The sequence below is a fragment of the Carlito syrichta genome, unplaced genomic scaffold (genome assembly GCF_000164805.1).
Source record: "Carlito syrichta isolate Samal-C Ts95f unplaced genomic scaffold, Tarsius_syrichta-2.0.1 Scaffold311498, whole genome shotgun sequence".
In the NCBI taxonomy this organism is placed as follows: domain Eukaryota; kingdom Metazoa; phylum Chordata; class Mammalia; order Primates; family Tarsiidae; genus Carlito; species Carlito syrichta.
Window position 1 is genome coordinate 190,530 of NW_007255594.1, and position 15,294 is coordinate 205,823.

The 15,294-nt window shown below is 57.1% G+C and overlaps 1 protein-coding gene across 2 annotated transcripts in view; it reads right to left on the bottom strand.

Moving 5' to 3' along the window:
• TEAD4 (TEA domain transcription factor 4) overlaps nt 1-15,294 on the bottom strand; it is a 40,055-nt gene that overhangs the window by 12,655 nt on the left and 12,106 nt on the right. Inside the window, exons 2-7 of one of the 2 annotated variants that reach the window (XM_021717914.1) lie at nt 9,149-9,213; nt 8,032-8,094; nt 3,057-3,185; nt 1,970-2,013; nt 1,403-1,499; nt 1-11 (exon numbers count right to left, since the gene is read on the bottom strand). The exon at nt 1-11 is cut by the window's left edge and continues 118 nt beyond it. In XM_021717914.1, the coding sequence (XP_021573589.1) occupies nt 1-11; nt 1,403-1,499; nt 1,970-2,013; nt 3,057-3,185; nt 8,032-8,094; nt 9,149-9,213 (409 nt within the window). Of the gene's footprint in view, nt 12-1,063; nt 1,088-1,402; nt 1,500-1,969; nt 2,014-3,038; nt 3,186-8,031; nt 8,095-9,148; nt 9,214-15,294 lie in introns of both variants that reach the window. The other variant, XM_021717915.1, reaches the window with a different exon arrangement.

Consider the following 15,294-nt stretch of genomic DNA (forward strand, 5'->3'; position numbering starts at 1 on the left):
GCCCCAGGCCTCTTCGGGGACCCTCCCCTCCGGCTAGGCTCCGGTGGGAGCCTCCTGGGGCCCGGGCCAGAGTGCCCAGGGGCAGGAGAGACACCAGGGGCCGGGTCAGGCAGGACGGGCCCCCAAATTCAGGAAGGCGATGGGAGGAATGCAAGTAGGACGGTACTTTCATGCCCCAAGATCCTGCTCGGGGTGGGGGAGGGGCTGGAGGGGAGGGGTCAGAAGCGAGGTCTCCAGCAGGAAGCGGGAAGGGGCGAGGGGAGCCCCGCAGGGGGTGACACAGCACTTGGCAGTGAGGCGCCCCTGGGGTAGAACTCCGGGTGACACCCGGCTTTTCCGGGTGGGAGTTGGGGAAGGGTGGGCGCTGGAGCACGTGAAAGAGACAAAGCAAGACAGGGCAGGAGGGTGGGCAGAGGCCACCCTAGACGTGGCGGCCAGCTGAACCCGTGTGTCGAATAGGTCATTCCCTTATTTGTTCAACCGTTGCTCAGGACATGGGGTCCACAGAGACGTAGGGACAGTGAGCCATCATGGACTCAGACAAACGGCAGGGAGCAGGACGCTGGAAGCGCCGGAGGGCGGAAAGGCATCCCCTCTGCCAAAGGGTTTGGAGCGTCTCCAGAAGGCGCCAGGGGCCCGGGAAAGCAGTCTAAGCCTGGAAGCAACTCTGTGAGACCGAGGCTTTGGTGAGTGACAGGGTGATGAGAGGAGACAGACGCCACAGGCAGCCGCCGCAGGGACCCAGGCACGAGCAGGGCCAGTGTGGACAGAGGCGGGAGGGCTGGGCCTGACTCAGTGCCTGGGTCTCGGCGAGGGGAGGGGAGGGGAGATCCACATCGGGGGCCCGCAGGCAGCAGGGCCGCTGAGAAGCAGGCAAAGCCGGGGCCTGGGGCCGGCAGGCCGTCTCCACGCCCCAAAAGGTGGGAAGGGCGAGGGGCCCGTCCTGCCTGGCAGAGTGGGAGGCGGTGAGGGCCCTGCGTGCGCAAAGGCAGGACACGGCTGGCCCTGGGCATGGCAGGGGGTCCCACAGCCAGCTGCCTCCGCGAGGGCCCCCTCGGCCTGCCTGGGAGGGGCCGAGGCTGGCAAACTGGGTGCCCCCCAAACCTCCCATTTTGAGAGAGAGGATCACAGCACAACCAAGAGGGAGGTCATCCCAGGACCCCAGGCGTGCAAAGCACCAAGGCGGCACCAAGGACAGCCAGGTGGGACGGCAGGCGGGGGACAGAAGTCAAGGCAACCCGAGGGCCTTGGCACGCGCTGGGGTCCGCGTGCGTTCTGGGGGAAGGAATGGGGTGTGGCCGGGAGACTGGGATGTACGGTCCGAGTGCATAGCAGGGCGGCATCTAAGAGGGACATGTGGATGTCCAGTTGTCGGGGGCCTGGGACCCGGGACGGGAGCCACAGGGCTGGGACGAGCCAAGGAGCTATGCGCCGCCCACCCACCTGGCAGAGGCAGCGGAGGCTGGACCGAGTAGGCTTGTTGAGAGAAAGGCTTCACGCTGCAGGAGAGAGGAGAGAGAAGGCGTCAGCCTCTAGCAGGCTGATGCACCAATGCCTGAGTGGCGGCGCTGGTGATCTGGCCATCCGCGGCCTGGGTGGGCTCTGGCTTCCTACTCCCTCCCTACTGACACCCTCAGGTTTCCTGGTGGACCCACCAAAGCAGCACGCCTGCTGGGGAGAGATCCACCCTTTCTCTCCTTCCCGGGCTAGCCAGGTCTGGCTCCCAGTCTCCTACCCTTTGGGCTCCCCGGCTAGACTGGAGTTTGCGCAAACGCCATCCCACAGTGTCCGCATCGCAGACTGAGTTCAGGGATGCTTGAGAGCCCGGTGTCTGAGTTCAAGGCTATCCTGAAAGGCTAGTGCCCGGCTGCAACCCCGTCCCACCCTGGGGCCGGGTTCCTTTTCACCAATCTATGAGTTCAAGTTCAGTTCTGGGAGCAACAGGCAGCAGAAACCAGGCCATACTCACTCGTGGGACGTTCCGGCTTGGCCTGGCAAAGCTCCTTGCCAAAACTGAGGAGGAAAAAGTGCAGAGTCAGCACAGCCTCAGACCCAGGGGCCCTCGGTGTGGGAGGGTCTGAGCGGGGGGCGTCTGCTGGAAAGGGAGGCTGGAGGCTGAGCCCGGCAGGGGCAGGGAGGTCAGTGGATGCTCTTGTCCAGCTAGCGAATGCTGCCAGACCACAGCGCCATCCCCAGAGTGTGTTTCAAGGCGCTTTCTGCTCCAGAAGGCGCAACTGTGGGCTGCTCTGAGGAAAAGGCACCCAGAGGTGGTAACCACTGCACACTTGCCGTGACAGTCACAGCACACACCAGCACCCAGAGCTTGGGAGAGCCCGAGTCAAAGGAACCTCCTTAATTCTAAGTGCCCCAAACTCACGTATCCACAGAACTGCTTGTGTCCTATCTACTTAACATGTGGATGGACTTGTGCTTTCTGGAACATACTTTGAAAACTGCTGGAGCCTGGCACTGCCCATTCCCACAAGCCTAGGGCGGTGCTGCAGGTGTGACCTAAAGACTTACTGAGTCCCTGTAGCCAAAAAAAAAAACCTGTAAGGAGACAGCTCTGGAAAGGAGGACCCTTTCTGGATCATTCTGAAAGTGTGGCCAGCCTGGCCATGGGCAAGCGATTTGAAATCGGAGCAAGCGTTTGTCCCTGGACACCAGCTCTCCCCCTGGACGGAGAGCAGAGCTGGATCCCTGGCGGGGAGGCAGGGATGAGGCTAAGTGACATGGGCTGCTCAGGGACACGCTGGAGGGATGCCAAGGCCTCAGGCTTTGGTTCCAGTCCCCGGGGCTTCAGCTTCCTCATCTGTAAATTCGGCCAGCCCTGCAGAGCTACTGCCCCCTGGTGAGAGGTCAGCTGAGTCTCTGCCGAGGACCCCAAGAAGGCCGCTCCAATACCAGCCTCAGCGTGGCCCCTGGGTCCTCGGCTCCTCCTTCCCTGGCTCTCCTGGCCTGAGGACACAAGTGGGAGAAGTTTGGGCCAGCCAACGCTTCTGGCTCTTCAGAAGGAGGAGGCTGGTCTGGCCTCTGGCTCCCGGCAGCCCACTTACCCCTGAGACTGCTGGGCGGCCCGGGCCCCGGGCGAGGGCCATGCTACTGTGGAAGGCCGTGGCGGAGATGATGTGCGCGGTCGACACGGCCGCCATGCTCTGCAGGGCCTTGTCCTTAGCTGCCTGGTCCTGGGGGAGACATTGCAAGGGACGACCTCAGCGGGGGTCCGGCCTTGGGGTCAGGGAAACTGTCCCGGGGACGGTGGCCAGAGCTGGGAGACCAGGCACGAAGCCCGCAAGCGTTGTTTACGTGTTTTGGGACTGAGCCAGTCGCTTGGTTATTCTCATCAGTTTCCTCCCAGGGACACGGGGGCACGATACTTGCCCGTCTATTTCATCAGAGCTTGAAGAGACGATAAATACCATCTGTCATTTGACTAGCCACGGGGACTCCTGGAGAACCAGGGTCTTCTATGCCTAGCTCAGCACCTGCCTCGCAGTGATACAGAATTATTTGTGGGGGTTGGGTATGGTGACCCGTACCTGTAATGCCAGCACTTTGGAGGCTGAGGCAGGAGGATCGCTTGAGTCTATGAGTTCAAGACCAGCCTGGGCAACGTAGCAAGACCTCGTCTTTACAGACGATTTTATTTGTTTGTTTTTGGGTCGGAGTCTCAGTGTTGCCTAGGCTGGAGCGCAGAGGCACACTCACAGCCAACACAGCCTCGACCTGCTGAGCTCAGGTGATTCTTCTGCCTCAGCCTTCCATGTAGCTGGAACTAGAGGCCCAAGCTATCATGCCTGGCTTATTTTTTTATGTATTGTAGAGACAAGGTCTCACCAAGCTGTCCAGGCTGGTCTCGAGTCCCTGAGCTCTGGCAATTCTCTTGTAATCCGCTGGGATTACAGGCCACCAAGCCCAGCTCTACAGAGAATTTTTAAAAATTAGCTGGATAGAGTGGCGTGAGCCTGTAGTCCCAGCTACTCAGTAGGTGGAGGAGGCAGGAGCATTGCCTGAGCCCAAGAGGTTAAGGCTGCAGTGAGCTGTGACCGTGCCACCACACTCCAGTCTGGGCAAGAGAGACCCAGACTCAAAAAATAAGTAAGTTAAATAAATATCTGTGGGATCCCTCCTTGAATGCACAGGGAAGATCATTCCTAGCCCCATGGGCTGGATGGAGACAAGAGAAGGTCCCTGCAGCCTTACCTGCGGTCCTACCCTAAGGGTCTCCTAGACTGCGGGCACCTGGGATTTAACTGCCTTGTCTGTGTCAGAACGTCAATACTCGCTGTTTGCCCTCCATGAGTTCGAAGACCTGAAAGAATGGGTTCACTCTGCACAGGCCTGAACAAATGAGCACTTAGGAAAGCCACCTGTATGACCCCAGTGATGATAACAGAAATGTTTCACATGCCCAAAGTTTCAATGGCTCTGACCCTGAGCTCTCCAATTCCAAAGGTCTTCAAAACCAATGAGATAACAATGCCTATTGCAAAAGTCTAATAGGAATTGTGTCTTTGCCCAAAATAAAACCACACATACAGACCAGCAAATACTCTAAAATTTTTTGTTTTTGCTTGCCCGGTTAATTTTTTGATTTATTATAGAGATGAGGTCTCGCCAAGTTGCCTGGGCAGGTCTCGAACCCACAGGCTCAGGCAATCCACTCACCTTGGCCTCCCAAAGCGTGGGATTACAGGCTGAGCCACCAAGCCCGGCCTATGATGAATTTTTTTTTTTTTTTGAGTTGGGGTCTCACTCTGTCGCCCAGACTGGAGTGCAGTGGCCGCTCCTGGCTACCGCAGCCTCGACCTGCTGGGCTCCGGCGATTCTTCCGCCTCAGCCTTCCAAGTAGCCGGAACTACAGCATGTGCTACCATGCCCAGCTGATTTTTTTATTTATTGTAGAGATGAGGTCTCGCTGCCCAGGCGGATCTCGAACCCGCGAGCTCAGGCAATCCACTCACCTCAGCCTCCCAAAGGTGCGGGATTACAGGCTGAGTCACCGAGCCTGGCTAGGATGAATTTTTAAAGTCGAGAAGTTAAGCACCATTTAACAATGGTTAATGCTTACAAGCACTTCTGCAGGATGGCCTTACTCGGTCCACACCACAGTCTTGCCGTGGGCAGCACTGGGTTGGGAGCCTCCGGAAAACCTAGGTGCCCATCCGGTGACCCCGTGCCATGGGGTTGGAGACCCAGAATGCAGTGGGCCCTTCCACGCGTCCTCCCTGGGTGATCACTTACGCTAAGAACACAACCTCACGTCGACCCCTGTGAGGCTGGCAGGACCCTCATTTTAAGATGAGACTCTGAGGATTTGGGTGACTGGGATGCTGACAGTGGTGACGGTGGGCCCTGTAGGCTTGGTCCGGATTGGCACAGAGGGGGCCATGCAAACCACAGGGTAGGGGAAACACGGCAGGATCTGACAGCACCAGCGTACACTGGCAGGGCCATCCTGAGTGGTGGGGTCCACCTCACTTGGACAAAGCAGTGAGATAGATAGCATCTGTCCCCATCCCCTTCCTGGCCCCCTTCCCACTGTCCTTGTGGGGCCGAACTTGGAACTTGGGCCTTGCTCTCGGTGGCTGTCTCTGATAACCAAAGGAGGAGCTCAAAGCCTGAGGGCATGCCTCCGGCCAAGGACACTAGCCCTTTTCGAGAGGGGAAAGCCAAGTACAACCAGGTCTCACCCTCCAGGACAAGGAGGACTTGGCGGGCCAGGCACCCAGCAAGCCTGCAGGCCTCTGTGAGGCCGGAGAGTTCCGTCTGCCCAGCGCGGCCCTTCCCGGATACCCAATCTAAACAAATGACCAGGGCTCAGGAAATCGCGGCCTGGACGGGGCAGCCAAGAATCAGGAGGAAGTGGGAAGGATGTTACAGGGTGCGGCCAGGCAACAGAGCCGGGGGTCACTGAACTGCGCCCACTGAAGGGTAATGCAGAGACCACCCGGCTAGGCTGTGGTTTTACAGATGAGGAAACTGAGCAGAGCTCAAGGTGGCCCGATGAATCACCTAATGCCCACGGCCCCCAGGGCAGAGCTGGGGCCAGGACTAGGCCTTGCAGCCCGAGGACTTCTCCCTGACCACGGTAGAACCCAGAGCTTAATTACTTTGAGTCCTAAGCCCCTTGAGAACACGACAAAATCCTCAAAACCCTCTCTCTAGGAAAACGCACATACACATGAGAATCTGCAACTTAAGGGGTCGATCCAGTCATCCACTGATCAGAAGAACCCGAGCGCCTTGGAGCAAATGTGGGCCACACAGCTGGCCCCCAAGAAATCGCTCTAAACCCGACACTGGAAAGTCTGTCACTGTGGTCACCTGCTGGGGTCCCGGTGAGTCACACAGGCAGGCTGCGGAGTGAGGTGGGTCCTGGGTTCTTGGGCCGGGGGTGCTCCAGGAGTACATGAACCAGTCAGAGAAGGGATCAACAGCTGCGGCCAGACAGTTGTCCTGGGGACAAAGAAGTAAGGTGCCTGGCCGCAGCTGTGGGAGGCGGGGGACAGCTGGGCTGCCGGCAGGAGGGATGGAACTGAGTGGGCAGTTGGGTGTGGCTTCCTAGGAGGCAGAGAGGTCTGTGGTTCTCACCCACTCGTTCTGAGACCTCAGGGTCATGGACGACTGGGACCCGACGAGGCTTTTCAGGTCAACTAGAAAGGTGGCTTTTCTTTTTTTTTCCTTTTTTTCTTTGAGTTGGGGTCTCACTGTCACCCAGGCTGGAGTGCAGTGACATGCTCACAGCCACCGCAGCCTCATTCTGCTGGGCTCAGGCAATCTTTCCATCTCAGCCTTCCAAAGAGCCGGAATTACGGGCATGCACCACCATGCCCGGCTAATTTTCTTTTATTATTTATTGTAGAGATGCGGTCTCACCAAGTTGCCCAGACTGGTCTTGAACCCTTGGGGTTCAGCCAATCCTCTCGCCTCTGCCTCCCAAAATGCTGGGATTATAGGCTGAACCACTGCATCTGGCTTTGTTTTCTTTTTAATTAAACAAGAATTTTTGGAGAAGGGGCTCTCGCTCTGTTGCTCAGGCTGGAATGAGGTGGCACGATCCCAGCTCACTGCAGCCTCAAAATCCTAAGCTCAAGCAATCCTCCTGCCTTAGCCTCCCAAAGTGCTGGGATTACAGGTGAGAACCACCATGCCTAGCTAGTCCAGTGGCTTTTAACTTGGATTCTGAGTGCTCTGGACTGGGACGGGGAACAGGAGGCTGCATGGAAGGACGGGGTTCTGACCAGCTCCTTGCCGACCTTGCTTGACCAGAACAGCTCCTCTGATAGCAGACTGGGGTGACATTTTGTTTGGGGGGGGAGGAAGGTGGGGGGGCTCCATTGCTTAAAAAAAGTCTGCAAACTACCGGCCTAGTCTAAGGCCCCAGGTGTTGGCTCTTCCTACCAAGTGGCTGTGCAGGTTCTGTTAACAACCTCTCTGTGACAGAGAGCTCACGCCCTCCTAGTGTCCACTCAGAGGGACCCTGATTCCAGGGTCCCAGAGGCCTGACTCCTATGGGGAGCTGGGCCACCCCAGGGGAATCAGAGATCACAGATCACAGATCAGAGAGGCCCTGTAAGGTGGGGAAGACCCAGGAAGGGAAGGAACCTCCAGTTCCGGAGAGCAGGAGGCAGGAAGGAATTCCGCCAGCTCCCGTCATCCTGCCCAGCCCCACCCCAAGCAGTGCCCAGCTCCCCCACTCCCTGCCATCCCACAGACTCTGGCAGACCTCACAGGGAGGCTGTGGGGCTCCCAAGAGGCCAGTGGCTTGGGGAGGCCCTCAAGGGGCCTGGAGGACTATCGGCTGCTCTGACCACTGAGCACCTCCGAGCATAAGCTGGTGAGGCGGAGTGGGTGTCACACACATATACGGGTCCTAGGCCAAGTGGCCACCTTGTGCGGACAGGAGCGAGGTGACAGGCTGAACCTGGCTAACGGACGCACACACAGGTGGCCGCCCCGACCCCTGAGGGGACGATCCTATGGGAAGAAGCCCCCACTGCGGCCCTCCCGGCCCCCAGCGCTTCTTACCTTGAGCTTGGCCTGGATCTCGCGGGCTTTGCGCCGAGCCAGCACCTGGATATGGCTGGAGACCTGCAGCGGGAGAGCGGGTTCCTGTGCCTGTCCCACACCGTGTACCCCGGCCCGGCTCCCGCCCCGCAGCCCACCACGGTCCTCGGTCCACATCTGCAGACCAACTGAGTGAACAGACGAAGGGGTGGACGGGTGGGTCCTCAGGACTGTCTTGCCCAGTGAATCCAGAGCTCAGCAAAATTTTTTTTTTGAGTCGGAGTCTCACTCTGTCACCCAGACTGGAGGGCAGTGGCCGCTCCCGGCCACCACAGCCTCAACCCTCTGGGCTCCGGCGATGCTTCCGCCTCAGCCTTCCAAGGAGCTGGAACTATAGGCGTGCGCTACCATGCCCGGCTAGTTTTTGACTAATTGTAGAGATGAGGTCTCGCCAAGTTGCCCAGGCGGGTCTCGAACCCACGGGCTCAGGCAATCCACTCACCTCAGCCTCCCAAAGCACGAGATAACAAGCTGAGCCACTAAGCCCAGCTTTGGCAATATTTTTAAAGGCAGTGCTGCCGGGCGTGGTGGCTCACGCCTGTAACCCCAGCACTTTCAGAAGTGGAGACGAGAGGACTGCCTGAGCTCCGGGGTTCAAGACCAGCCTGAGCAACACGGAGAGATCTTGTCTCTACAAAAAAATCAGCCGGGCATGGTGGTGCACGCCTGTAGTTCCAGCTACTTGGAAGGCAGAGGTGGAAGGATTATCTGAACCAAGCAAATCAAGGCTGCAGTGGCCGTAAGTGTGCCACTTGCAATCCAGCCTGGGCAAGAGTGAGACTCCAACTCCAAAACTAAAAAAATTTTCAAAAACGCATTGCCCACGTCTTGCGGTCTGGTCTAGTGTCCTGGGTGGGGGGGTTGCTGACTCCCCAGGAAGGTGAGGGGTTTCCTCCTCGGTGGTGGCAATGGGGACCCCAAGAAAACCGGACCACCAGTGGCTCGCCAACAGAGACAACCACGCTGAGCTGCCATACCCTGAGGTGCACACCTGGTCCCGGGCAGGCCTGGCCCACCGTGAGAGCAAGATGGCGCCGGGACCCCTGCCCGGGGATCCACGCCCACCCCCAGGGCCTACCTGCTTCCTGGTGCGGGTCTTCCCTGTCCGGAGCTTGATGTAGCGGGCGATCAGCTCGTTCCGACCTGCGGAGACACCAATAGCCTCTCAGTGGGGAGGACAGAGGCAAGGAGGTGGCGAGGGTCTCTTCCCAAGCCCTCTTCACGCTTCTCCCATGGGATGAGAATCTGCACGTCCCCTCCTGCTCCCTGGTCACAGGGATCCCCCAGCAGCAAGAGGAAGCTGAGGCTGGAGGGGACAGAAAACCTGACAGCATGGAGGGGACAGGGCCTAGGGCCACGGCAGGGAGAGGGGAGACCTTCCAGAGCTCCTGACCCTCCATGGCTCCTTCCCCTGCCCCAGCTTCTCTGCACACTTGGGAGGCCCCAGGGAGGTGCCCGGCCCTCGGCCTTCCCCTGTGGCTCCCACAATCCCCTCTGCCTCTCTCGATGAGTAGGACCTTCAGGACTCCTTGTCCTGTCTGTGGGCAGCAGGGGGCACGGAGGGCAAAAGTGCTAAGACATTGAGCATCCCTAGAGGAGGCCAGAGCCCCTTTACTCAGAAGGAAAGCCCAGCATGTCCACGCACACAGCCGTGGCCGACTCCCACCCATCAGCAGGGAACGCGGGCACTCCCTGTAGGCTCCCTGACGGTTCCCAGGGCTTCGCTGTGCCTGACAGGTGCTGGACACCCACAGGGAGCTGTCCACGGCTTCGTGACCCTGAGTGAGGCCAGAAAAAGAGGTCCCTGGCCTCAAAGCGCCACTGGTTGAGGAGTGGCGTGTGCCCACACAGTGGATCCGGCGTGTGTTCCAGACAGGGATGTATTCAGAGACAGAGGTCAGTTTAGGAGGGTGGTCAGCTGAGCCCTAGGGCGGGCCCTGGCCCCTGGGCAGGGTTAGACGGTCCGGGAGAGCGGGGAGTAGGGAGAGAGAGGGCGCGAAGGTTAGAGTAGGGGTGCTGTCACCTCCAGAGCCAGCGGGTGCAGCCACCAGCCTGTCCCATCCTGCCCAGCATGGAGGGCTGCGGCCACGTGTTGCTGATGCAGGGGGAGGTAAGACGAGCCGGCTGCCGGCCACCTGGGTTATAACCAGAGCGCATGGCCAAGGCCACGCTGACCCCTGAGCTGACCTTTCCCCACTGCCAAGCCTGAATTAAGAGGCCACCCTCCAGAGGTGCCGTCTGCTAGAAGGACTTGCTGGCCTGGGCGCACTGGCTCATGTCAGGGGGAGGGGGGGGCCCGAATGGGACTCCGGGTTCGCTGCCTGTGGGCTGGTCTGCACCTAAAACCCTGAGTCCCCAAGATGTCTGCTCCGGAAGCTTTCCTGGGAAAAGTATTCCACGGGCTCCTCTGGCAGACTGATAAACGGCAAACAGTTCCACCTGATGTCTAACCAGAGGCACGTATGCTGCATCTTGGGTCTAAGTCATCACCAGTGGGTCACTGAAAGAGGACCCCAGCACAGGGACCTGGGAGCCAGGCGGGAGCCTGGCAGCTCCACAAATGAGCTGTGGGACCTTGGCAAGTCCCTCCCCTCTAAGGACCTTCGCCCAACCTTCTCCTCTCAGATCTAGCTCAACTAAGGTTTTGCCTCTAGGTTACCCAGCAAACGTTTACAGACAGGAAACAGACCTTCGCTTTGGCTCAGTGAGGACACTCTGTAGCCACTGGCTGTTTCCTTTTCTGTGAAATGAACAAGCTCTTGGCCCAAGGGAGCAGTCCGGCTGAGAGGCTGGTCTGGGGGCAAGGAACGGAGGCTGGAGGAGGGAAGGCTCCCGGGAGCCAGGTGTTGCGGGTCGGTGGGCTCGGTGTGGGAAGGGGTGCCGGGGTCTTGAGGCTGGTGGTGGAGAGCTGTGGGACGGGGATGACAGGGACGCTCAAGAGACCACCCGGGGCACAGCGGTGCACTCCCCTGGGCCACCTCTTGCACGCGGTGGCACCTCCTGTCACCCTTGCTTGCCTTTCCCTGTTCGACGCTGACAGCTCCCAGGAACACCGCACACCTCCATTCGTCTATCCGACAGATGAATGAATGAGCCTGGCAGAGCTCTGCCGTCCAAACACATCCCGAATTCGGCCACGCCTCACCGCGGCACCCTCCAGGGCCCCAGCGTCCCATCCTCTCCGGCCTGGATCATGACCACGGCCACCCGCCTGCCTTCTCTGCTCCTGGCCAGTCTTCCGCGCGGCAGCCCCAGCCATCCCACCCACACTCAGAGCGCCCCCACGGCTTCCCATCTCCCTCAGATCAAGTGTCCAAGTGCTCACGATGGCCTAGAAGCTCCTGCAGGGTCTGGACACCCCCACCCCAGCTCGGTCACCGCTCTGGGCTCACCCACCCACCACCCTGGTCTTCCCGCTGTCTTGAAAGGTGCTGGGTCCATTGCACCTCCCCACCCACCCAGCGCCCTGGGGTTTCCTGGGTCCCCTCCAGGGAACCCGACCCCGTGTCCTGCACTGTTCTCATCTCTTGGGGTCCACTGTTTCGGAGGGGTCCTCCCAGACTGCCCCACTGAGAGCTGAAGTCACACTCCTCCCCGCCCACCCTGGCCGCCCCTTGGCCTTCACTTTTCCCATAGCACTGTCTGATACTCTGTGTCACCTGCATATTTGAGTCCTGTTCTGTGGTCCCGCCGCGTCAGAGGCAAAGTCCAGCAGAAAAGGGATACTCAACACCTAGAAGACTGCCTGACTATTGTAAGCTTCTAATAAGTACTAAATATATAAAAATATAAGTAGATAAGTAAATAGATGCTAACATGTTGGTTGGTTGTCCCTGGTTTAGCCTTCTAAGACAAAGGGGAGAGTTTAATGAGCAAAAATAACCTTTTAAAACTGCTGACTAGAACGCTAACCCCTAACCCGTGCCCTAGCCCTAGTCCTATCCCTAACCCAACCCTAACCGTAACCCTAACCCTAACCAAGTCCTAACCCAAACCGTAACAAGAAAAAAAAAAACTTCCGATTAGTTCATCACAGTTTTCAAAGCACTTCCCTACCCCATTCATGTATTGGTATTGAGCTTTTCTACACGAGTAAATCGAGAATTTTGTGATTGGTATTGAGCTTTTCTACACGAGTAAATTGAGAATTTTGTGAAGCCTAAGGCATCTAGAAATTGGGAGGCTTCAAAAAAAGAAGTCTGGCATGGTGGCTCACGCCTGTAATCGTGGCACTTTGGGAGGCAAGGTTAGTAGGCTGTGGGAGGATTGCCTGAGGCGAAAGGATTGCCTGAGCTCAGAGGTTCGAGACCAGCCTGGGCAACAGGTCGAGACCTCGTCTCTATAATAAATCAAAACATTAGCCGTGCATGGTGGCGCATGCCTGTAGTCTCAGCTACTTGGAAGGCTGAGCAGGAAGGACCACCTGAGGCCTGCAGGTCGAGGCCACTGCACTCCAGCCTGGGCGACAGAGGGAGACTTTGAAATAAGTAAATAAATAAGTAAATAGATAAGTAAATAAACCACACGGTTCTAGTAGCTGGTGGCATAGGCCCTAGTCCTAGCTATTTGGGAGGCTGAGGCGGGAGAATCCCTTGAGCCCAGGGGTTCATGCGACTATACCCCAGCCTGGCCCTCAAAAAAAGGGGTGAGGGTGGGAGGCTCTCTTTGAGAAAAATAAATTCGAGAACACAAAATGAGACTGGCAACTTTTGGGGGTGATGGATATGTTCACTTCCTGGTGGTGATGGCGTCCCAGGTGCATGCATCTGGCAAGATGTGTCAAGTTGCCCACTGTAAGCAGGCTCAGTTTGCTGTGTGTTAGTTACACTTCAATTATGATTAGGGACTTGGGAGCCGGAAATGGTGGCTCACACCTGTAATCCCAGACTTTGGAAGGCGGAGGCGAGAGAACTGTCTAACTCAGGGGTTCAAGATGAGTCTGGGCAACATAATGAGAACTCATCTTTACAATAAGCAAAAAACATTAGCCAGGTGTGGTGGTGCACGCCTGTAGTTCTAGCTACTTGGAAGGCTGAGGCGGAAGGATCGTCTGAGCCCAGGAGGTTGAGGCTGCAGTGGCTGTGATCATGCCACTGTACTCCAGCCTGGGCAAGAATGAGACTCTAACTAAAAAAAAAAGAAAGAAAAAGATTAGGGACTTGGAAGGGGTCTGGGCAGGCAGTAAGTCCTGAAGCCTGAGTTTCATGAACTTCTCAGTAAATCCTTCCTGCCATGGGCAGGTAATCCTACCTACATGCTAGAGAATCGCACCAGGTCACCCACAGCAGGACTAACTATCCAGGCGTGACTCTTGGCTCAGGTGCTCGAAGATGGCCCTGTGCCCAGCCCAGAGAAGCTGCACATGCTCAGTTCATGGAAACTGCCCTCTCGGACCAGGCGGACCGCCCCTAACAGTCCTGCTTCCTCTGCAGCCAGTGGCTAAGTCTTTCACAGCAGACATCACACCTGCCTCCCGTGCAAGCAACCCCAGCCCAGCCCACAATGACCTTCGCCCTCTGTCACAGGGCTGGGCTGCTAGAAAGGCCATCTCAGCCCCAGGCCAGAGGCCAAGGGGAGGAGGACAGGAGCCAAAATAGGGGTGTGAGGCTGGCTCAGCCATCTTCATATTTTCTTTCTTTCTTTGTTGCTTTATATACAGGCCGAATATCTCTTATCTGAAATGCTTGTAATCTGAAGTGTTCCAGATGTGAGAATTTTTTTTTCAGATTTGGGGATGTTTGCATAATATACTTACTGGTAGGGCATCCCTGATCCGAAAACCTGAAATCCAACATGCTCTAATGAGCATTTCCTTTGACCATCATGTCGGTGCTCAAAAAGTTGTGTTTTGCTTTTCTTTTATTGTTGTTGTTGAAATGGAGTCTCACTCCATCGCCCAGGCTGGAGTGCAGTGGCACGCTCCCGACCACCTCAGCCTCGACCTGCTGAGTTCAGGCAATCCTTCCACCTCACCCTTCCAAATAGCTGGAACTACAGGCGTGTGCAACTATGCCTAGCTAATTTTTTGATTTATTGTAGAGACAAGGTCTCACCATGTTGCCCAGGCTGGTCTCGAACCTGCAAGTTCAGGCAATCCTCTCAAAGTGATGGGATTATAGGCGTGAGCCACCATGCCTCCCAAAGTGCTGGGATTATAGGTGTGAACTACCAAGCCTGGCCCAAAAAGTTTTGGATTTTGAATTTTCAGATTTAGGACACTCAACCTGTATAAATGGCATACAAGCCGGGCTTGGTGGCTCAGCTTGTAATCCCGCACCTTTGGGAGGCTGAGGTGAATGGATTGCCTGAGCCTGCGGGTTCGAGACCCACCTAGGCAACTTGGCGAGACCTCATCTCTACAATAAATCAAAAATCAGCCGGGCGTCGTAGCGCGTGCCTGTAATTCCAGCTACTTGGAAAGCTAAGGCGGAAGGATCGCCAGAGCCCAGCAGGTTGAGGCTGCGGTGGTTGGGAGCGGCCACTGTACTCCAGTCTGGGCGACAGAGTGAGACTCCAACTCAAAAAAAAAACAATGCCCTGGTCTAACTGAAATTTTGTACCCTTGACCAGCATCGACCTAGTACGCCCACCCCTAGCCTCTGGTGACTATCATCCAACTCTGCTTCTGTGAGTTCGATTGTCTTAGATTCTGCCTCTAAGTGAGATCACCCAGCATTTGTCCTCCTATGCCTGGCTTATTTTACGTCGCACAATAGGCTTATTTTTTAAAATTAAGTATCTGTTTCTATTCTTACTCTGAATTGGGGGTCTCACGTCACCCAGACTGGGGTGTAGGGGCACAACCATGGCTCACTGCAGCCTCAACCTCCTGGGCTTAAGCAATCCTCCCGCCCCAGACTCCCAAGTAGCTGGGAGTAGCTGCACCACGAACCAGCTAATTAAAAAAATTTTTTGAGGCCAGGTTCGGTGACTCAGTCTGTCATCCCAGCACTTTGAGAGGCCGAGGCGAGAGGACTGCCTGAGTCCACGGGTTCAAGATGCACCCAGGCAACTTGGCGAGACCTCATCTCTACAATAAATCAGTTGAGCTCAGTGGCTCAGCCTGTAATCCCGTGCTTTGGGAGGCTGAGGTGAGTGGATTGCCTGAGCCCGCGGGTTCGAGACCCACCTGGACAGGCAAGACCTCATCTCTACAATAAAATCAAAAAATCAGCCGGGCGTGGTAGCGCGCGCCTGTAGTTCCAGCTACTTGGAAGGCTGAGG